The sequence below is a fragment of the Mirounga leonina genome, unplaced genomic scaffold (genome assembly GCF_011800145.1).
Source record: "Mirounga leonina isolate KUSES-001 unplaced genomic scaffold, KU_Mleo_1.0 Mir_125, whole genome shotgun sequence".
Taxonomy (NCBI): Eukaryota; Metazoa; Chordata; class Mammalia; order Carnivora; family Phocidae; genus Mirounga; species Mirounga leonina.
Genome location: NW_023270305.1, coordinates 19743914 through 19766834, shown reverse-complemented (window position 1 = coordinate 19766834; position 22921 = coordinate 19743914). Strand labels below are relative to the sequence as shown.

Below are 22921 nucleotides of genomic sequence, written 5' to 3'. Positions count from 1 at the left end.
TCTGAGGATATTCAAAATTAGTGTCATGTTCATTTATCTAATCATAATGGTCATATTGATAAGCTCTCCTTAGGACAGTGATTTACAGCCTTTATTCTGCTGCTGCCCTGTTTTCTTCACAGCACACTCCCAATCAGCATCGCTCATCACAATGCTGTGATTCTCCGGGGGACTCATGGGTGGGGTGGGGGGGAAGTGGGGCTTGAAAAATCTCCTTAAAGACTCTAATGCCTCACACCATAAAGATTCACTACACTAGGATAAGAGACAAAGTTGCTAATAACAATCTAAGTCAGCAGAGAACATACCATCCTACCAGAATAGCCTAGTTTTAAATAGGCATTGACTGAGTTCCAGGATGATACAAGAGCTCAGAGCATAATTCATCGTTGTATATTTATTTATGCCCTGAAAAGAATCACTTTATTCTTTCAGAAGAAAGCAAAATCTGGTCATGAGAAAGGAAACATTTTCTTGTCAATCAAATAATCAACATTTTTATGCCTATTGTGTATGCATCAATGTACTAAACAGTATGTAGGATATGCATGGTTTTATCGCAACTGGATAGAAAAGATCAGAACATATTAAATAAGCAATATAAAAATATAACATTAATATATGTTAAATTATGAAGGACTAATTATGAAACCATTTGAGGTGGTTTTAAGAAAAATAGATTTCTAAATCGACCCCAGAAATGTTGACATAAGATGCATCAGAGGCAAGGCCCAAGAATCTGCATTTAAGTCCCCCAGATAGTTATGATAGTCAGTCAAGTTAGGCACCACCACCTTAGAAATCCAAAGAGGAAAATTTATTTTAATTGGTGCAGTGAGAGAGCACCTTCTTTGCGGAGCAGTGCAGCTGAACTAAACCTTGAGGATCTGGTAGAATGTAAGCAAAGTAGCAGAGAGAGCAGAGGGGATCTATGTTCACCTGTCTGGAACAGGAATGTTATCTGGGACGAAGCGCTAAGGAATCTTTGAGAGGTAGAGAATGAGTGCCTAGGGCAGTGAGGGAAGGCTTCCCCCAAACTGAGTCTTAAAAGACTGAGCTGCCAGTCAGAGAATGAGGGAAAGGGGATTCCAGGCAGGGGAAACAACTTGTACAAAGTACAGAGGAATGGAAGGGCAAGGTATGTTAAGTGAATAGAAGTTCCGTGTGACTAGTGAAAAGAATCAAAATATGCCACTTTGGCATTTGGATTATTTTAAGCTGAAGGCAATTGAGACTCAACAGTTGCAGAAAGAAGTCTTCTCAGAGCTTCCGTTAACTGACTACAAACAGAAACTTCTGAGAAACTAGACCTGCCATTAACCCCACCCCAGGAGAGTTTTATGGCCATGAAGAAAGTTGGCACCAAGCTGAGTCTGCACAAACAAACCTTTCTAAAATAACCCTTATCTTCCATTAGTTCCCCCCATATACTTACCTTCCCACAATTTACCACCCCAAGAGCTCAATCCCTTCTCTTTGTAATCACTTCTCCACAATTTATCACTCATTGTTAAAATGGTATAGTCTAACTACCTTTTTGGAGTTTTCACTTCTTTCCCGTGAAGTACCATAAACATTCAAAAAAAAAAAAAAGTAACATTAATAAAAATGTGTATGCCTTTTCTCCTGTTAATCTGTCTTTGTCAGTTTAATTTATAGGACCCATTCATTAACTGAGAGGGCAGAGGAAAAAGTTTTTCTTCCCCTACACTAGAATAAGCAGAGGAGAAAGGAGAGGAGCCCTATGAGAGGTAGGGTAGGAGAAGTATCAACAGGATTAAGAAGTAAAGGAATAAAAAGAATTGGAAATCCCAAACTCACAGGAAGGCAAGTAAATTGCTGGGTGAACGTGTATTTCATATATTGTATGAGTGATAGGATCCCAAAACCATAGAGAACTGGTAGATTCATGCCAAATCTATAACGGGCAGCCTTCTCAACCCAAGCCAATTATTGCCTTGATGGGCATTAGGAGCCCAGTGCTGCCGAGTTACCTGATTTACATTTTCAAGAAAACACAGCAATCTAGATTTTTAGATAATATCTTCATACTTTTAAATGACTCAAAATTCTTTAAAACATCAGTTAGTCCAAACAAAAAATGATTCTTGGGCTGATTTGGATACTAGTTTATCACCTCTGGGCTAGAGTCTAAAAAACTCTTTACTGCACCGAAATTAGACCAGGGTCTGTCTGGTTCACCATGTGCCTGATTTACATGTTGGCAGGACATGGCAACCAGGCTGAAGCATCACTGGGTAGACAACAGAAATCAGGTTTGGAGCTTTTATTCAGAAAGACCTAGAATGAATGAATAAATAAATAAATATATAAATATATAAATAAACAAGGCACCTGGGTGGCTCAGTAGGTTAAGTGTCAGACTCTTGCTTTCAGCTCAGGTCATGATCTCGGGGTTGTGAGATCCAGCCCTGAGTTGGGCTCCATGCTCAGCATGGAGCCTGCTTAATATTCTCTCTCTCGGGGTGGAGAGGTGTCTCAGTTGGTTGGGCATCTCCCTTTTGCTCAATTCATGATCCCGGGGTCCTGGGACTGAGCCCCGCGTCTGGCTCCCTGCTCTGCAGGGAGTCTGCTTGTCCCTCTCCCTCTGCTCCCCCCAACTCATGCTCTCCCTCTCTCTCTCAAATAAACAGATAAAACCTTAAAAAAAAAAAAAAAGAGGGGTGCCTGGGTGGCTCAGTCAGTTAAGCAGCTGCCTTCGAATCAGGTCATGACCCAGGGTCCTGGGATGGAGCCCCACGTAAGGCTCCCTGCTCAGCAGGGAGTCTGCTTCTCCCTCTCCCTCTGCCCTGCTTCTCCCTCTCACTCTGCCTGCCCTTCCCCCTGCTCGTGCTCTCTCATCTGACCTTCAGAACTGAAGGTTAATCAACTTGTCTTATTGTAAGCCACTAAATTTGTGGCCACCTGTTACAGCAGCCACAGGAAACTAAAACAGACAGCAACCAGCCCTCCCCAGTGATAGGAACTAGAAGGGGTTTTAATTGGTATTTTACATTCTTTTTGGGTAAGCATCTAATCAAAGGTTATCAGGGTTAGTAAATAGTCCCATGCCTCCTCACAAGAGCACCCTCAACAAGTCATCATCTAGCCTCTAGCTGAACACCTTCTACACAGAAAACTCATCATCTCCCATAAATACCTGATGGACTTCAGATACCTTTAAGTATTAGAAAATTCATTTATTTTATTTTTAAGATTTTATTTATTTGGGACGCCTGGGTGGCTCAGTGGGTTAAGCAGCTGCCTTCGGCTCAGGTCATGATCCTGGGGTCCTGGGATCGAGTCCCACATCAGGCTCCCTGCTTAGCAGGGAGCCTGCTTCTCCCTCTGCCTGCCGCTCTCCCTGCTTGTGCTCTCTCTCTGACAAATAAATAAGTAGAATCTTAAAAAAAAAAATTTATTTATTTGACAGAGAGACAGCCAGAGAGGGAACGTAAGCAGGGGGAGTGGGAGAGGAAGAAGCAGGCTTCCCGCGGAGCAAGGAGCCCGATGCGGGGCTCGATCCCAGGACCCTGGGATCACGACCGGAGCCGAAGGCAGACGCCCAACGACTGAGCCACCCAGGCGCCCCTATAAAATTCATTCTTGTACTGATCTGACGCCAAAACCAGGGCTCCTTAACTCCCAGATCAGTGTTCTTTTCATTCTATTAAATTCAGCTTGAATGAGGTCTTTAGATACCAAGTTTACAATATAAACAATTTCAAAATAAAATGCACAAGATTCCTAGAAGATCCTATAGAAATTATGACAATATTTACTTTTTAAAGCATTATTACATCAAAAAGTGAGTCAAGAATGATACCGTTTATTTTCCCCAGTTGATTTTGCACTAAGCATTACTTTTTGTTAGCATCTTCAACAACCCTATAGGAACAAATAATTATTTCATTTTCATTATAATTAGGTAATTTGTACAATATATACAGGGTTCAACAAACTCTACTAGCTACATCTTTCTATTTTTTCATATCCTACATATAAATCCTTATTTAACTAGTCAAATCAGAAGGAATATGGATTCAGATATGGGTGAGTCTCAAAATCCAGTTCCTTAATGGCCTTATAATTTTTGACAGATCGTTAAGCTACTGAGCCTTAGTGTCATTACCTGTAAAACGGGAGTAATACACAGGCTTATGGTTGCATAAAATAATATGGATCAATAATAACCATGTCAAACCCAGCATGGGTACATAATAAACATTAATTCCTTTCCCCACTCCAGATAATGCAAAATAAGGAACTAAAAAAGGAGTACTGTTAAGAATAGGGGCATTTAGCCATTAGACACAAAAATGTTTGAAAACTACAAAATAAAATTTACTGGCAGAGTGTGAAAATTCTTTAAATGCCTACACAATTCAGCATTATGCCAACTCATGGTTAAATGTAATTTTCTAAATGTGCCATCACTCTGAAACAATTTTCCTCATTTATCAATAATTTCTAAGTACGTACCCAATCAATCAATAACTGACAAGGAATCATAAGCCTTCGTGAGTTGCAATGTCACAGGAGCCAAACGTCAAAAACAAAAAGTTTATTCGCTGTTTAAATTGTGTGGATTTAAATATATGCTATTCTATCTGATATGGAATGAATGCCCCCCTACCCTCGCCCAACTCTTTAAAATAGAGGACGCCCGGGAATAAAATGTCTGGAAAGGGCTTAAGAAATCAGGGAGAGAAAGCAACAGGGGGAATGAAACAACTTTCCGAACACATCCGTGTCAACGGAAAGTTGACGCCTCTCTACTCCTGAAATAAAGCTTCTGCAGCCACAAGGTAATCAGATGGCATGGTTTGTGCCGTCCTCGGCACTGGCCAGTCCACGCCTGTCCTAAGGAATTAGACTGGAGTTTTCCCTTTCGGCACGACCCACAGCTCAGGCGAGAACACGCCAGCACGCTGCGGGGATCCACTCGGGTGACTCCTAGAGATCCGGAGACTCCGTTTTCACAGCCGACACCCACCAAGTCTCGAGAACCCCCCCTCCCCAAGCTCCTCCCGCGCCCGCCTCGCCCCAAATTCGCACATGCGTACACCCAATTAAGAGAGGTTAGACCGCTCCCCCTCGATGTGGGTCCCCACGCCCAGATGCCACGCAGCCGGTCCTCCTGCCCTTCTTCGGGCCGCCGGCTTCTCTATCCAGTAATACGCATGTGTAAGACTGTGCCGCACGGCAACCCGTTAGCCGGCAGGGGTGGGGCGGTAGGCGGGACCGAGTTTCTTGCGCACGCTCGGGACATGCGCAGTGCAGCGGCTGAGGCGCCAGCTGTCGATTTGGAAGTTCCGGGGGGGAGGGCAGCGCATGCGCGAGTGTACGCGTTGCCGGCGAAGAGGGGAGCCTGACGACTCGGAAATTTGAATACCACAGTAGCATGGAGTGTGACCTCATGGAGACTGACATCTTGGAGTCGTTGGAAGATCTAGGGTAAGACTGCCAGGGTACGGGTCTCCTAAACCTCACACTGCCGGCCCCCGGGAACACCTCCTCCGCCCCAGTCGGGGACACCTGCCTCTGCACGCCGCACCCGGTGGCTCCTGACTGTCGCCTCCTTACGGCTCCGGGACCCCAATGCCACGTCCACTGTCTGCCCTGCCGGGTCGGGGCCCTTCTAAAGCGACGACCCTAGGCCTTCCCTGTGCTCCCTGAAGCCGAGTTACCCGCAGCGTTTGTCAGTCATGCGTGTCATTGTCTGGGCTCTGGCTTCTCGCCACCCCCCTCCCCGAGCTTCTCTTCTTGCTCCCCATCCTCTTGCCCTGCCCCCTCACTCAAGAGGTTGCCGAAGTTGATTCTCTTTTTTTCGTAGCTGTCCTCCAAACTTCCTGCTCCTCTCTTGAGCCCCTATTCCTACCCCACCCGTTTCTCTCAAAAAATCTCCTTTGCCCAGTCATGTCTGCATGCACTCAGGCTTCCCTGAGCCACATGCCTGCATCCGTTCCGCTAGCCCGCTTACTTATGCGCCTCACCTGTCACCACCTTCATGGGAGCCATGCACTGGCTGTTTCCCTTGACAGTGACACTCTGCTTCGTCGAGTCACCATTAGCCCTTACCCTAGAGGCATCTTCAGCCACCAAGTCCCTACGTGTGTGTTGTGCATTTCCTCTCTTCTGACAATTACCCAACCATAATTTAGTACCTAGAAGCTGGAAATAGGGCTTCTTACCTCACTGGGTCACTGAGATTAGTGTACTCTTTAAAACTTGAGAATTTAGAACCTTTTGGTCTAAATGTGGTTCCAGAAACACATTGTGTGATTAAATATTTGTCTACAGGTGAATGGTGTCCAAAATATAGATAGATAGATTTAGCTAGCTAAATTTATAAAGTAGCAAGTCCTTTATCAAAACCTTCCTCGAAGGTTTTTCTGTGACATGGAAACCTTTGGGGGAACCTTTTTTAGGAAAGGACACCGTGAGGTTCTCAGAGTCTGCCCGTTTAAGTCATTGCTGTCCCGATAGAAATTCTTGGGAGAAGAAGTGGTAGTGCCAAAATCTTTTTTCTTAAAGTGAGTTACCATTGTTCTTTTTTTTTTTTGGAACTTGCTCTGAATTTTCATGAATATTTCAGACTTTAGGGGACTTATTTCTTTGATTAGAGCATAGGTAAAAGTCACATTCAGCAAAATGGTCTCTTTGGTGGACATCTCAGACTAAATTGCTTGCTCACATATAAATCCATTCATTCAGTAAACATTTTCTTGAGGAACACTTGCCCCTTGGCAGTGTTGGGCTGATCATTTATGGGTCAAAGTGAGGTGGAAAAGAAGTTCAGAATATTCTGTGAGGAGAACTGAGGAAGGTCCCTTTACTTGGAAAGAATGAAGTCCTAAAAGCTTCCTAGAAGAAATGACACTTAGGGTTAGCATTGAAGGAGTAGTAAAATGAGAGGAGAAGGGAGCCTTATTTAAATGTGGTTGTGCTGCTTGGGTAGATGTTGCCTAGCAATTGGTGATGGATGCTGTGTCTTCCCATTATTGTTCTTCTGCCCTTTAATCTATATTTTTTTTCTTTTCTGGAGTACTAAAAAAAGTAATTTTTACTATAATAATTGTAAATCAAGTAAATATTCTAGATGAGTTGTAATGTAAACCTTCAGATTTTCTGAAAACTTTGCTATGAATTTTAAGCCTAACCAATTAGTTTGGTGGCACTCAATCATTAAAATTCATAATTAATTGACATGTACATTTAAAGGATTCACTGAGAAATACTAAAATTTTAAATGACTTTTATCTTTAATGTGGCACACAGTAGGAATTCAATAACTACTTGTAGAATAAACTAACAAATTATGAATGTGTAACACAAGGAGAGATTTCTAGGCCTAGTCTCTTTATTGCAATGTCTAATTATATGTGGTTTTGAATCTAGATGCCAGACTATATATAATCTCACTTTTTGTGTAAGATTTTTTCCATTCCATTCAGTGTAGAAAAACATAGGTGCATTTTAAAAGAATCAAGTATTGTCATTTCTCTAACATCTCTATACTTCCAAACATCAAATTATCTTAAGTATATTTAATGTTTCATCTTCCATAAGTTTTTATCAATATTTCAGTTAAAAGATAAAATAATCTTCTGGAGAATATATATTTTAAAATTACCCTGAAAATGACAGGATCTTTAGTTCTAGCTGTATTCTAGGTTGGGGTTCATTATTACTATTGTCTTTTATGAATGTTTGCATATTTAATAATACTTTAAAATTATGCTTGAATCACTTTCAGAGGATTAGGATTCAGATGCACCAGTTCACCCAGACATCAACTTGCCAGCAATTATTAATCTTTTAAATTAATTCAGACATTTCTCTGGTACTAGTATGTCTTAATAGCCTTAACTGTCATCAGGTATGGAAAAAGGAAATAAATGATTAGCTGGAAAGTTTTTGCTTTCAAAAAAAGTAAAAAAAGTCATTGCTAATTGATTTCTAGAAAAGGTAACTTAAATCGTAAACTATAGTATAATCAGCTATCTCTTGTTAATGTGGTTTTAATATTCAGTTCAGTTAAAGTAAGAAAATCCTTGTACAGCAAGAGCTTTCAGTATAATGTATAGAGGTTGACATAATTTAGTAGTATATGAGTCTCTTAAATATTTATATATATTTTGAAGGGTGGAAATGCAGTTATGTAACTTATTTTTCTAATAGCTCTTATTAGATTAAAATTTAAATTTTAGATTTAGTTTTCTATAAATTTTATTTACATCTGTAAGTTTGCAGAGTGGTCATCATAACTTATGAAACGATTGTTTATTCATACAAATAATACATAGTGTTTGTATAAAATATTAGGTGTGATTTTATATTCTTCTGAAGTATAATTTTTTACTCACCAGTTACAAGGGTCCATTGTTGGAAGATGGCGCTCTGTCTCAGGCAGTCTCTGCTGGAGCCAGTTCCCCCGAGTTTACCAAACTCTGTGCTTGGCTGGTGTCTGAATTAAGAGTGTTCTGTAAATTAGAGGAAAATGTGCAAGCAACTAACAGTAAGTAAACATTCAGTTTTAGGTACAAAATATAAAAGTAAAATTGGGGTATTGTCAGTTGAACATTATTAGTACTAAACCTGAAGTGTTAAGTTCTTTGTAAATTAAAAAAAAAAAAAAGATTTATAAAGAAACCCAAATACTTTTCTTTCCTCCATTATTTATAGAGATAAAGTGATTTTGGAAGTTGAGAAAACAGATTATAGTTGTGCAACTACTAAAACATTGTGGTAGTTGAAAAGACCTTATTACTCAAATACAGAAATGGGAGACAAGTATAGCATATATGAACTTTCCATTCTTTGTGAAACATGGCTTGTTAGTTCTTAAATCGGTGGCTAGAACTGGAAATTGGGATGTTTTTCTTAGATTCCAGAAGTACATATAGCATGTAAGGGAAATGCATTATAATTCTGTTATGCATGGGGAGAAAGAGAACACTTAAGAAGTTAGGAATGTATCACTAGATCCATCACAACCAGATGCAGCTCCATCAGATTTATGGTGTTGAGAGCTGTTTTATATTTGCCAATTTTGTTATTGTATTAGCACTAGTTTGTTGACTCTGCAAAAGAGACAAAAGCTTGGAACCCAACACCCCACCCTCTGGTTCCCTCCTACTATAGGTAAACCTACAATAGGAGACAAAGAAAAATGCTCTCTAGTTAACCTCCCCTCATGGAGAACTATACACATAATCCCTTTTTTTTCCCCCCACACAGAATCGCGTATTGAAGAGCTCATTTTCTTGCATGTTCAGTATATTTAATGTGCGCATGTTAGTTGCAGCCAGTTCTAATTACTAAGGACACTGTCGTGTAACAGTAATGATAGCAGCAACTTACATTTATTAAACAATATGTTGTAAGCAGTTTCCATGTGTTAAGTCATTTAAAACCTGAGGTAGGTTTTATTACTCTTTTATACATTAAACAAGGAAGCACAGCTAGGTTACATGCACTGCCTGAGGTCACACAACTAGTACGTGATACAGCCAGAATTCAACCCCAGCAGTCAAGTTTGGGAACCAGTACTCTTTAACACTGCCTCTTGACCTAACATTTCAGAGATTGTAGGAACTTGTGAAAACACCTATAGTAGATGATAACTGTTTATAACCTGGAACCCCTTTGTTCACATGAAAACATAGAAGCCAACATACAAAACAGTTAACAGTGTACCTGTTTAGTTGAAATTAAGAGGGAGTACTTTTTGCACAACTCTCTCCTCATCCTCCCCAGCTGTTTCTAAAGGAATTCTGTGGAATTTGAGTTCACAGAACAGTTTGCAAAACAATGATAATACAGCCTTCCCATTTTACAGATGAGAAAATGCACCCAGGGCGCTTGGGTGGCTCAGTCAGTTAAGTGCCTTTGGCTCAGGTCATGATCTCAGGGTCCTGGGATCGAGTCCCGCATCAGGCTTCCTGCTCAGCGGGGAGTCAGCTTCTCCATCTCCGTCCTGCTCGTGCTCGCTCTCTCTAGCTCTCCCTCTCTCTCTCTCTTGCAAATAAATAAATAAAATCTTAAAAAAAAAAAAAAAGAAAGGAAGAAAGAAAATGGACTCAGGTCAAGTGACTCAAAGTTTGCCCTTGTGTGATAGAGAACCATCAGAAAAGTAAGGAAGAAGGAGCATTGTTTCTCCGTGGTTCACAAGATGAACTCGGTACTTAACATGTTTGGGAATATAGAACTACAAGTCATGTTTGCTAACTTCAAATTTAATCTCACTGGGAATATTAGGCACAAATGAAACTGGAGATTAGTACAGTAATTAAATGCTTCACTTTGTGGTTCACAGGGGGAGGAAATCATTGAGTGCAACAGGACTTGGGAAGGTCTTATCAAGGAGCCGGTGGGCTTTGATGGAGAGGTGGGATTTGATAGATGAAGGGAAAGTAGAGGGTCTATCAGTCACAGGGAATAACTTAAATGAAGGCACAGAAGTGGAAATGACAGTGTTCTTGGGACAGTGGGGAGGCTGGCCTGGCACAAATAGAATATTTTTGAAGGTAAAATGTAACTACTACATACGTGTCATAGGTACTACTATAGTAATATGCAAGGGAAGGTAAAGCATAGAGGCTATGAAGAAATCTTTAAAGGCAGACAAATAATTAGATTAGATGGGGTAGAAATTAGGAAACGATTAAAGATTCTCAAAAAAGGGACTAACGTAATGAAAACTTAAGAAAATTGGCAGTGGTGTGAGAAAGGATGAATTAGAAGTCAAAGTAACTTGTACTAGGAAAATCCTATTAAAACTTTCTGTTTATATGTAACTTTTATGCTAAAGGGAAAAACAGTCATTTTTATTAAAGTTATTTTAATTCTTAAAAGGCCCAAGTGAAGCTGAAGAATTCCAGCTTGAGGTGAGTGGGCTACTAGGGGAGATGAACTGTCCATATCTATCACTGACATCTGGTGATGTGACCAAGCGCCTTCTCGTTCAGAAGAACTGCCTCCTTTTGCTCAGTAAGTTCATGGCTACTAGAATGTAGCTATTACTTTTTTATTCATGTTTTCTTTGACTAATAAACTGGCTGTTGTACTATTTCATTACGGATTTAATTCAAAATGCTACTTAAAGAAAACTATTACATTTCCAACTTAGAAGCTAATGGTGGGCCTATGCACTGGTAGCAGCGTTTGTTTTGTAATTACTACTCTTTTATCATTTAACTTTGCTGGTACTATTGCGCTTCACCTAATATGACCAAAGTTAGCGCCGAGTATCCAAGTGTGTGATCATTAAACCTTAGCGTTCTAAACTGGAAGCACATTTTAAAATAGACTAGGAAAGTAGTGTGGGAATAATGAAGATTTTTTAATAAAATTAAAGTGTTTTATATTGTGGGTATTTCTTTGTGGTTGGGTAATTGGGGATTTTGGTTTTGTTTGTAAATATATCAAATTACAGTATAAAATTTTCTGGAATAGTATTTGAATTGTTCCTGTGCTTATTGATCATTCTGGGAAATTGTTACGAAAATTCTTTCCTTCCATGTTTTTTATATACTAACTACATTCCTTTCTTCACCCTGAGAAACAGTAAGTAGACTCACAAATTTTATTGCCTTAAATGAATTCTCCTGTAAACACAACCAATAGTCTTAACTCACAATTTTTGTAGCAGTCTGAGACACATTTAGATTAAACTTTAGTTAACTGAATATTATAGTTCTTATTATGACACAGTTCAGAGGATTTTTAAAATTATCTTTACAACTGTACTGGTTTCTGAAAAATGGGCTCCAATTTTGAAGGTTCGTTTTTTTAAAAAAGGTATTCATCACCACTATACCCAGGCACTGAGTTATTCCAGAATCACTTACATAATTTCCCCTTTGTTGAATGATTGTGGGGGATGGGAGGTAGGCACATAAGATCAGATACTGCTTTAAATACTGATACTGCTGCATGTTCTTATGCATGCATTCAGTATCCTTCAAATTGTGTGATTTCTAGAACTGGCTCAGTGACAGTGTACTCACTCATTCTACCAAAACCTAATCTTTGGCACTCAGGATATGTTATCTTACATAGGAAGATAAGAATTTCATGGAGAGCTTAGTAATGACCATAAATAATTCTTTCAAAGAACTAAGAGTTTGGCCTTTTTAGTGTTCCTACTTACAAAAACCACTTTATAAAATGCCTTTGACTCCTTCCTGTTACTTAAGACTGCACTGAATATTATTTTGGGATCAGGGTTACAATTTATAGACTTCATTTTAATATGCTATCACCTCAGAAGCTCTTCAGTAATATACAACTATTTGCTTCTCAACTAAATGACTAAAACCAACTGAAGGTTATGCTGCTCTTGGAATTCATGCACACATACACTGTTCATTCCTCTTTATCTTTGCTTCTGCTGTTTCCCCTTTAAAATATTCCCCTCAGTTTCTATTCTCTCTGTCATGCTAGCATTTATGTGCTCATTCTCTATTCACTCTGTATAAATATTTCTCATCTTTCCAAGTATCAGTTGTCACCTCTTGATGCTATAATTTTACTTATTTCTCCAGCACCCTTTACCTTACTGATCTGAATCTTTTAATATGTTGTGTTCCAAGGGGGGAAATAACCAATCTCATTAGAATTGTTAGTAAAATAGAATAGTCTTTGAATGAGTGGCTAAAAGACTCTCCTGTGTCTGGTTAAGAAGTTTTGACTGTTCATTGCCTCTCTGGTTGTCAGATTATTTCCCTTAGGTAAACAAACAAACAAACAAAAACCTCAGATTCTGAGTTCCTAATAGATGAAGAATTATTCATCATGAATGCATATATTCTTTATTCCTAACTAGATTGTCAGTAGAGATCATCTGTTTTGTTTTTATATCTCCAGTGCCCTTCCTAGTACTTTGAACACATCAGTAACAGATAATGTTTTCTGATGGTAATTGTATTGGTGAACTAATTTTTGGATGCCTGAGTTAATGTTGTCCCAAATTTAGAGAACCGGTTTATTAAATCATATGATTTTCTAGAACAAGGGTTGGCACACTTTTTCTTTAAAGGATGGGACAGTAAATATTTTCAGCTTTGTGAGTCGGAAGGTCTTTGTCACAACTGTTTAACCTCCGCTGTTGTAGCATGTACCAGCCATAGAGATTATGGAAATGAGTGTGGTAATGTTCCAGTAAAACCATATTTAGAAAAACAGTGGTTATTTTCATGACAGTGGAATTTTACTTTTTGATCTTTTAACTCCTACAGTTTGCTATATGGAACACATTAAGATTTCAGCCGTTTAGAATGACCTTTCCAGAAACTTGCTGTATTTATTGTTCTAACATTACACCTTGGGTGTAGGAAATGAGATAGTCAAGCTGATCATTCTTTTAAACTTTTTATGAGACTTAAGAGCCCAGAAAATGTCTTTTTCCAAAACTATCTAATGTTGTCAGAAGGTTCTCACCCAAAATCCTGAGCTCCCAATGGTTATTAATCATCTTTCATAAAAATTTAAATGTCCTTGGGAAAGTTAAAGGAATAAGATTAAATATTTATACCTTCAATTACCTGAAGCAGATTGCAGCCCTCATTATGCCTGGCTGAAATCAACACATGAGGGGATGATATTGATACAAAAGAACTCTGTCAAGAAAAGATCAGAAAGTTTTATTGATGTTGTTTTTCAGGAGTGGGGAGGGGGGAGAGAATGAGGAAGGTAGAGGGAAAGTGAATACTGAGAACTTGGATGGAAGAGGGTTTTCTTTAAACAGAGAGGGTGGCATTAGGCTACTGGAAGCCATGAGAAAGGAGCTTTGGGGAGTTTCATGTCTTCCCCCTTTTGTAAGTTTTGACCACTTGAAAATGTTTCATGCCAGTTCTGAACAGACTGCCTAAGTATTGGAAGGTAAGAGAGCAAGAGAGTTATATCACTGGTGCATGTCAGTGGTGAGAAGTAAAATAATAATAATAACCGGTTCTAACTGTTGCCGAAGATTGGCCACCTTCCACCTTTTGTAAATTTGTTAACAGATGCCAGCCCCTGTTCTGGAGTTCCTGAATAGTAGGATATAAGAATCCAGATTTTGAGACGTGATCTACCTTGATACTTTCGTTTCAGAGAAGAATCACTTATTTATAAGTTACCCTTTAAACATATATTGATTAAATACCTGAATTTCAGAACCAGTTTATATGTTATGTCATTTGCAGGTAAAAATGTTTTTTTTTTCTTGTTTTTATCCATTCTTGCAGCTTTAAAAGTTACGTATCATTAGGTCTATAGAGTTGTGACTCCAGACTTATGACTATTAACTGTAGCTGTATCTCATTTTGAAATCTTATTTTGTTTACTTCAGCATACCTCATCTCAGAACTAGAAGCTGCCAGAATGCTCTGTGTGAATACTCCTCCAAAAAAAGCTCAAGAAGGAGGCGGTAGTGAGGTCTTTCAAGAGTTGAAAGGCATATGTATTGCTCTAGGAATGTCCAAACCTCCAGCCAATATAACTATGTTCCAATTCTTCAGCGGGATTGAAAAAAAAGTAAGACCTTTAGTACCAGATTGTAGTGTATTAAAGGCATAGTCCTACATTTGTTTGAAATGAAGCAAGTTAATTTCTCTTAATGGGAACCTAATGTGCATATTATTAATTGTTACTAAATGAGTTTTGGGTTTTAAATTCTAGATACCTTAAAGAGAAGTTAGTATGTTACTTTTTTTTTTTTTAACTTGTCAGCATGTTTCTCTTTCAAAAAGGAAACTTTACACTTTGATTTATAAGCTAGGTATAATGTAAAAAGAATAAGCTAGGTATAATGTAAAAAGAATGAAGACTTAAGTCCTTTTTAAAGCTTTATCGTTGAACTTTAACGCAATTAATTTTTAAGTTCTTGATCATTAAATGTTACCACCCTCCTTTCATTGACTGGACAGAAAAAGATGTAAATGTTTTTGATTTTTAATCCAGTCACTTTGAATCTTATGTTTCAATTGGCAAACTAGGTTTGTTGACTGCTAACATAATCTAGTATGTGAAAATAATTCAGAATTATTTTTATGCCACACATTTAACAGTTAAGAGGTTTTTTAAAATATAATTGACTAGGAGTAAGCCATTTTAATAAATTAATGAATATAAGAGAATGGTATTTGTTATAGCAGAGTTACTCTCTGTATGCATATCTGCTGGACTCCAAGAATTGGTACATTTGCATTGTGGGGTAGATGGACACCATGATGCACAAATTTGGCTGAACTCTACAGGGGAGCAGCACTGTATTCATAGTCCATATTTTTCTGTGTGTTCATTCATCCATTCAGCAAGTACACATTGAGTGCCTACTGTTGTCAGGCACTGTTCTAGGTAGAGTGAAGGAATCATGCTTCCATAGGCACGTGAGGAGTGGGACAAGTGAGTGTCTTTATCGTGTGGGTCCTGTACATTTCAAAACATCCTCCACCTTTGCCTCTGTCAGGAATCTTCTTTTGATGGCAAGATATGATGGGAATTGGGAAGATGAGGAGGATATGTTGTACTTTTAGATTTGTTTATTCATTCATTTATGTGTTTGTGTCAGTTAAAGGAGACATTAGCAAAAGTTCCACCTAACCATGTGGGAAAGCCTTTATTGAAGAAGCCAATGGGACCAGCCCACTGGGTGAGTAGCAGTCATCTTGAGTTGTCCTGGTAAAGAACCACTTATCTCATGATGTTGACAGTTTGTGCTGTTTAGGTTATGTTTTCCAATATGTAGTTTCCTAGGTGGACATTCTTAGAGTCCATTTTTGTGAATCTGAAGATTTATTTGGAATAATTTTACTTGTGTAAGATTAGAAACACTTATCTCGTAATTTATAAATATTTCACATAGCTGGTCAAAATAAATTGAAGTTCGGTATGTTTTTAATGGCCAAATGGGTTGCCTTCAAGCCAAAAATGTCATTGGGCTAAACTTCACACAGCAAATTATGGGAAAGCTAAATGAGAATTCTCTACTTAGTCTTTATTATGTTTCGAGACATTATTTAGCCTATTATTTCATGAACTTAAAATAACTTTTAGTAGTATATTAGGTAATATGCTTTGTGCTAAGTGCTGGGGAATCATTTATGAATGAAACAGACACAGTCTCTGCAGTTTTGGAACCAGGGGGTCAAGCACATTTAAATTCTAACTGGTCTTTTAAATTTCTTTTTTAGGAAAAGATAGAAGCAATTAACCAAGCCATAGCCAATGAATATGAAGTTCGGAGAAAGCTGCTAATAAAACGTTTGGATGTCACTGTCCAGTCTTTTGGCTGGTCTGACAGAGCTAAGGTACATATAAAATATATATATATATATTTTTTTTTTTTTTAAGATTTTATTTATTTATTTGAGAGAGAGCACACAAGCTGGGAGGAGGGGCAAAGGGAGAGGGTGAAGCAGACTCCCCCTGAGCAGGGAGTCTGATGACCTGGGGCTCCATCCCAGGACCCTGAGATCATGACTTGAGCCAAAGACATCTGCTTAACCCCCTGAGCCACCCAGGCGCCCCATATTAAATATTTTTTTAAAAGAGCAGAATATGTATAGACATGAGACTTAAACATTCTTAGCACAGTTTAGATACAGTGGAGAGAGAAATGCATAGGAGACACATATAGGAATTTTTCTTTCATGAGTTGCTGAGTAGCAATTCTTTCAGCCTTTCAGCAATAATGAAAACATTTTTTTCAGCTTTTTAATATTTTTTTAACAAAACCATAGGTTTTAGACCATACTGGGAATACTCACTCGTAGGAAAAACAGAGTATTTGAAAATCACTAAAAGACTAAATATCACTAAAATAATTTTTAAATTACTCATTTACTGTACTTTAAGCTAACAATTTCATTTGCTAATTAGAAATACTGGATTTAGCAAGACCAGACATTAGTAAGTATTTATAGAGAATTGAAGAATCTGGTAAGATTTTAGTTTTGCTTCAAATTAAATGAGATAATCCGGGTAAAGATCTTGGTCATTCAACAGATATTTATTAAATATCTATTATATGATCAGTGAGCAGAAAGTAATTGACACACGTGACTTCACATCCTTACGACTCTGAAATGGAACTAATCCTTGAACTTAATGGGGAGGTTGGTCCAGTTGTGTATTATATGTTCCCTTAATAGTACATTCATGTTTGAAAACAGATTTTTTTTTTTTGAATTTTAGTTGACTCCAAAAAAATTTTTATGTAGTTTTCCTAAATAATGTTATTTTCACCTAAAATCTTTAAACCTTGGCACAGCCCTATTTGGCTGCTAAATTGTTGGGGTAGGTATTTATTTACAGTATTTCAGTGTTGGAAAGAGGTGTTGGAGATCAGTCTTAACTCCTCTCATTTTGTAACTGGAAAAAAACAAACAAATACGGAGACCCAGTAAATGGGAGGCTTTGTCTGAGATCTCACAGCTAGTCCGTATCAACACCAGCAGCAAATTGTTCTCTCCTATGGCTGTTGTGTAGGAAATGCCAGTCCTTTCCTAAGTTATCTTTGATAGAAACAATCATTCAAAAACAAGAAGCCTGCACCTCTTAGCTGGAAAACTATCTACCAACGAAGTCATGCCCCGACTGAGGCAGTACTGCGTGGTTCTGGTTTTGGCCCTGTCTTTACTGGATTGTACAGCTGGTATCCTGACCCACTGTGTCTGAGCTTCCGTCTCTCTCCCCACTTCTGACATCTTTAAAATGCCATGTTTATTCTAGGGGTTATTTTAAGATTCTTTTGAACCGTAATATACAGTGATTTTATGAACTATATAAATACATTGGAGAGGATAAGGAAGGACTATACAAATTACACAAATCTATGTTTTCATCGAGTGGAATTTATATACTGATCATCTCATTTTGAAACTTGGTTTTAAATCACTTTATAGAAATAACTTTGCACAAAATGAACCAGTTTCACATAATGAAATTTATGTACTTATATCACTTTGAAATTGCATTTTGTATTAGTTATATTCGAAACATTAAGCTACCTTCTCAAAGGTTTTTGTCTCCATTCAACAAACATTGAGCACTTACTGTAGGCACAAGTGACCATAAGAAAGAAATACAAGACCTGTTCAGGAAACTTCCCTCCAGACAAGCTATGGAATGACAATCTCTTTATCCTTTTAATTATTCAAGTAATTTTTTTCTAATAAAATAGTCACTGATCATTCCATTGTCTTCACCACAGTAGCTATTTTCATTTTTAGTATTGTTTTCCTTGCTTTGTCTGTTTGCACAATTCTAATAAACATACCTTTTTACATCCTTTTTTTCCCATATAATTTAAACATTTACAATATCAATATTTGAGTACCTGCGTATAACTGACAGAATTACCAAATATTTTTTTCTTTGTACTATTTTACTGTGTATTATAGCTGTTGTTTCCAAAATTTAGTAGATAGGAGATTGTTATTTCTCACAATTTAGGTTTATTTGCCTTTTTTTAAAAGATTTTATTTATTTATTTGACAGAGAGAGAGAGAGACAGTGAGAGAGGGAACAGAAGCAGGGGGAGTGGGAGAGGGAGAATCAGGCTCCCCGCTGCGGGGCTTGATCCCAGGACTCTGGGATCATGACCTGAGCTGAAGGCAGCCACTTAACCGACTGAGCCACCCAGGCACCCCGGTTAATTTGCATTTGTTGATTCCTGTCTGGAAAACATTTCTTATATTTGTTCGAACTTTATTTTCTCGTGTGTGAAATTTCTGTTTATGTCTTTTGCGGTCTTGTGTTTCACACACATTGAAGTGACGTGCCAAGGTGTCCCAGATTCCCAGTGGTTTGTCTCTCAGGAGCTGACAGTCTTAATCATTAACTTATACTTCTACTAAATGGTTAAAGTAGACTTTTCTTTCTTACTTATTACTTATAATAGAGGAAAGTATTACACAGGGGGGATCACTTCAGAAGAAATGTATCCTGTTAATTAGAACAAATTAACTGTAGCTAACATTTTTTATCTCATTGTAAGCAAACATGATGGGAAAATTCAAAAGCAAAATTATTGAAATGAGTTTACATCCTTATATTTAGATAGATAGAATGAATATGTTTGAGACCAATGTCAGGGGGGACCTTTTTACTCCCACAGTCCTAAAGGAAGCTCCTCTACCCTGTGTGTCCCCTTTCCAACATTATTCCTTGCTGTATCAGCAAGTCTGACAGCTGTGTCTTAGGGTAGTTCTTGACTAGGTAGGAACAATGGTGAGTATAACTAACTTTTTTCCTCCCATCTTAAGCCTAGTAACTATTATTATCAGACATTTTGGAAGTCTTTAACTTATTTAATATCAGTGTTTCTGGGGCGCCTGGGTGGCTTAGTTGGTTAAGCATCCGCCTTCGGCTTGGGTCGTAATCCCGGGGTCCTGGGATTGTGCCCCGCAACGGGCTCCCTGCTCAGTGAGGAGTCTGCTTCTCTCTCTCTCTCCCTCTGTGTGTATGCTCTCTCTCTCTCCCTCTGTGTGTATGCCCGCTCTCTCTCTAGCTCTTACTCTCAAAAAAAAAAAAAAAAAATACGTCAGTGTTTCTATGTCATTTTGAAAATTCACTTTTGTCTTTGAACACTTTGCTTTGACAGAGTCAGACAGAAAAATTAGCAAAGGTTTATCAGCCGAAACGCTCAGTTTTATCTCCTAAAAGTACTATTTCTGTTGCCCACCTCCTGGCTGCAAGACAAGACTTGTCAAAGATTTTAAGGACAAGCAGTGGCTCTATAAGAGAAAAGACTGCCTGTGCCATCAATAAGGTGACTGAAGTACCTTTTATTTTCTTTCAAATATACATTTATTTCTATTAATAAAATACCGTAGTTTAAAATACCTTTCTTATCCCATAGGTGTTGATGGGCAGGGTGCCTGACAGAGGAGGTAGACCCAATGAAATTGAACCTCCACCTCCAGAGATGCCACCATGGCAGAAAAGGCAAGATGGCCCCCAGCAGCAAGCAGGAGGCCGAGGAGGAGGGAGAGGTGGTTATGAACATTCCTCATATGGAGGACGAGGAGGTCATGAACAAGGAGGAGGGAGAGGTGGACGTGGTGGCTACGACCATGGTAGCCGAGGGGGAGGAAGAGGAAATAAGCATCAAGGAGGCTGGACAGATGGGGGGAGTGGAGGAGGAGGTGGCTACCAAGATGGTAGTTACCGAGATTCGGGTTTCCAGCCGGGTGGCTATCATGGTGGTGGCCACAGTGGTAGCTATCAAGGCGGTGGTTATGGCGGCTTCCAAACATCTACATATACCGGAAGTGGATACCAGGGTGGTGGATACCAGCAGGACAATAGATACCAAGATGGTGGGCACCATAATGATCGAGGCAGTGGTCGTGGAGGGAGAGGTGGTCGCGGAGGCCGAGGTGGTCGTGGAGGCCAGGGAGGAGGTTGGGGAGCAAGGGGGAGCCAGAATTACCACCAAGGGGGACAATTTGAACAGCACTTCCAGCATGGAGGTTATCAGTATAATCATTCTGGATTTGGACAGGGAAGACATTATACTAGTTGAGGCTACAGAACCTTACACTTTGCTAGAGCTCAAGTAATAGAAACTTAGTTTCAGAATCCTGAGTCCAGCATCAATTTTGAATTAATGTGAGACCACAGGTGGCAGGCAGATTCCTGCTTGGCATAAGTATTTGTAGGTCTTCATTCAATTCTGTTGGGTTTGTGTTTTGTTTTGTTTTTTTTTAAAGGACTTACATGACAAAGTTTATTTGAGAAACACGTACATCTCTCCTTTATATAAAGAACTTTTTAAAAGGTAATTAAAATTGCCTTTAATTGACCAGTAGACTAATTCCACAGTCAGAACATGCATACTTTTTTGGGAAGAAATTACTTGAATAAGTAGTTTTCAAAAAGCGGTTTTGGAAATGAGGATTCTCCTAGATTTTTTTAGATTTTCAACTAGGAAATCTTCCTCATATTAACAGTCCATCTGTATGTGTTTTCCTAAAAGTATTCTAATGCCTATTTTCCAAGCACAGTTCTGCCCTGATTGGCTTTTTATTCAGAGAGATTATGCCACATTTGCTTCATGATAGAATTTTAGGTCAGTTCCTATTAAATGAGCTCTTCCACAGATAGCACATTCAGTAGCCTTATCCTTTTGATGGAATACTGTACCATATGCTCAACTCTGAAAACCTTGAACACGGCCAAAATCCGTAAAGATTATAAAAGCAAACTAAGTTGTGAACCTATAGTACATGTAGGCATTTATATAGTATAGCAATTCAGACTGACCTGCATCCATTCAAAATAAGTTCCTCCTTAAACCTTATTTTTACTTGAAATCTGTTAGAAGAAACAGCAAACAAATTTGTTTTATGCACGAGTTAATACCACTGGCTCAGCAAATACAAGTTAGTTTGCTTTGGGCAGGAGACTTTTTTTGTAATGGAAGAAATGCACTACCAAGTAAGAGGACAGATTTTTGCTTAGTGCAGGAGGCCCTTTATTATTGCTGCAGAAAACAAAAGCCTGGCTGAGTTGATGTTTTACATTCTCCTTTACTGAAATCAACATGAAGCTTCTTGCTGGGTTTTTGTATACGTAAACATTGTCAAGCTGTGAAAGAAAATGGCTGGAGGTGTGCTTTGTGTGAAAGGTGAGCAATAAAGTATCTGTATGTTCTCTCTCTGGTTTGAGTTTTATTTTAGCTACTTTTAAAAAACTGAATTAATGTGGATACTTGTTTCAAGCTTATGAGCTAAGGCATCTGTTCCCCCAAAAATTCTTGAGTGTTTCTTTAAAACATAATTTGTGATGAAAGATAACCCTTACCCTAAAACCATAAATAAATTGAAAAAACCCTATTTACAAATTTACCTTTTTCTGTAACATTATAGCTACAAAACTTCACTACTCACTTCTGGCCACTGGGTGTAGCTGTTGTTACACAATGTATTAGGCAAAGCTAAATTAATGGCCCTAGTCTTTCAGGGCTTTTTTGGTTTGTTTTATTTTGTTTCTCCATTCTTCCTAAGAATGAGGGACATTTCTCTTCAAAGGAAGTGAAATGAAAATATGTTTGTAAAAACAGAAATAGTATTTCCTTTTCCTACTAATTTGGGCCTTTTAAAGAATCAACTCATGTCTTACCATAGAATAGCAATAATCTATTTGCTATTGAGATAAGCACATTCTTTTGGTACCTAAAAACCATTTTGAAAGCCTACCTTGATTATTTTGTTAATTTTACCTGTATACTAGATTTTTTTGGCTAGGCTTTACCATTCTAAACTTGAAGACAATTTAAAATACTTTTATTTATCATTACAGATTTTAAGGTTTGTCTTGAAAGTTGTATTAGCCTCTTTATGCTGTTAAATATGTTTAGTATGTATAGGAGTTTCCTATTAGAGATAAAATTGTCAAGGTTTCGTATCTTAGAATGTATTCACATTTACCTTAGCATTTGCTTTAATCTGTTTTGTAACCAAAGACTCCACAGTATATCTAATGAATATGTTTCATTCTTTTGACAAATATAATTGATTTATTTTTATGGTTAATAGATTGCTTTTCAAATTTGAGCATATAAGCAAGCAAATTATACATTTCTCCATGATGGCTCTAAAATTTGCATCTTCATTTTCTGCTTCAAACTAGAATTTTTTTCCCCGCATTATAAACCCCAAAAAGAATTGTCTTTTAGTTTCTCCTGTTTTGACACAAATTAAGTTCTCGGATAGGATTTCAGACCACCAGTTAGTTTGTTATTATATCAAAATAAAGTTCTTAGATTTTGTGTAGAGCGTGTCTGTTGATTTTACACACATTCTTAACTTGTAGTAAGAACTTACTGGGAATGTGGGAATTTCTTGGGAGAAACAAGAGAACAAAATTTTTAGGAGGGAATTTTTGATATATGAAATCTTAAAATGCTATTACTTAGATTGAGAAA

The 22921-nt window shown here is 38.1% G+C and overlaps 1 protein-coding gene across 1 annotated transcript; it reads left to right on the top strand.

The window, feature by feature from the left end:
* Nucleotides 1-5289: 5289 nt before the first annotated feature.
* Nucleotides 5290-21652, top strand: FAM98A (family with sequence similarity 98 member A). The gene is made up of 8 exons (XM_035000897.1): nt 5290-5457; nt 8373-8521; nt 10861-10995; nt 14339-14523; nt 15560-15640; nt 16182-16298; nt 19595-19762; nt 19853-21652. The coding sequence occupies exons 1-8, from the start codon at nt 5405-5407 to the stop codon at nt 20516-20518; spliced, it is 1554 nt and encodes a 517-aa protein (XP_034856788.1). The 5' UTR covers nt 5290-5404; the 3' UTR covers nt 20519-21652.
* Nucleotides 21653-22921: the final 1269 nt, after the last annotated feature.

Coding starts and splice junctions, on each gene's coding strand:
- FAM98A (XM_035000897.1), top strand. CDS start 5,405: ATGGAGTGTGACCTCATGGAGACTGACATCTTGGAGTCGTTGGAAGAT. Junction 10,996..14,338: donor GAACTGCCTCCTTTTGCTCA/GTAAGTTCATGG, acceptor TGTTTACTTCAG/CATACCTCATCTCAGAACTA. Junction 19,763..19,852: donor CTGCCTGTGCCATCAATAAG/GTGACTGAAGTA, acceptor CTTATCCCATAG/GTGTTGATGGGCAGGGTGCC.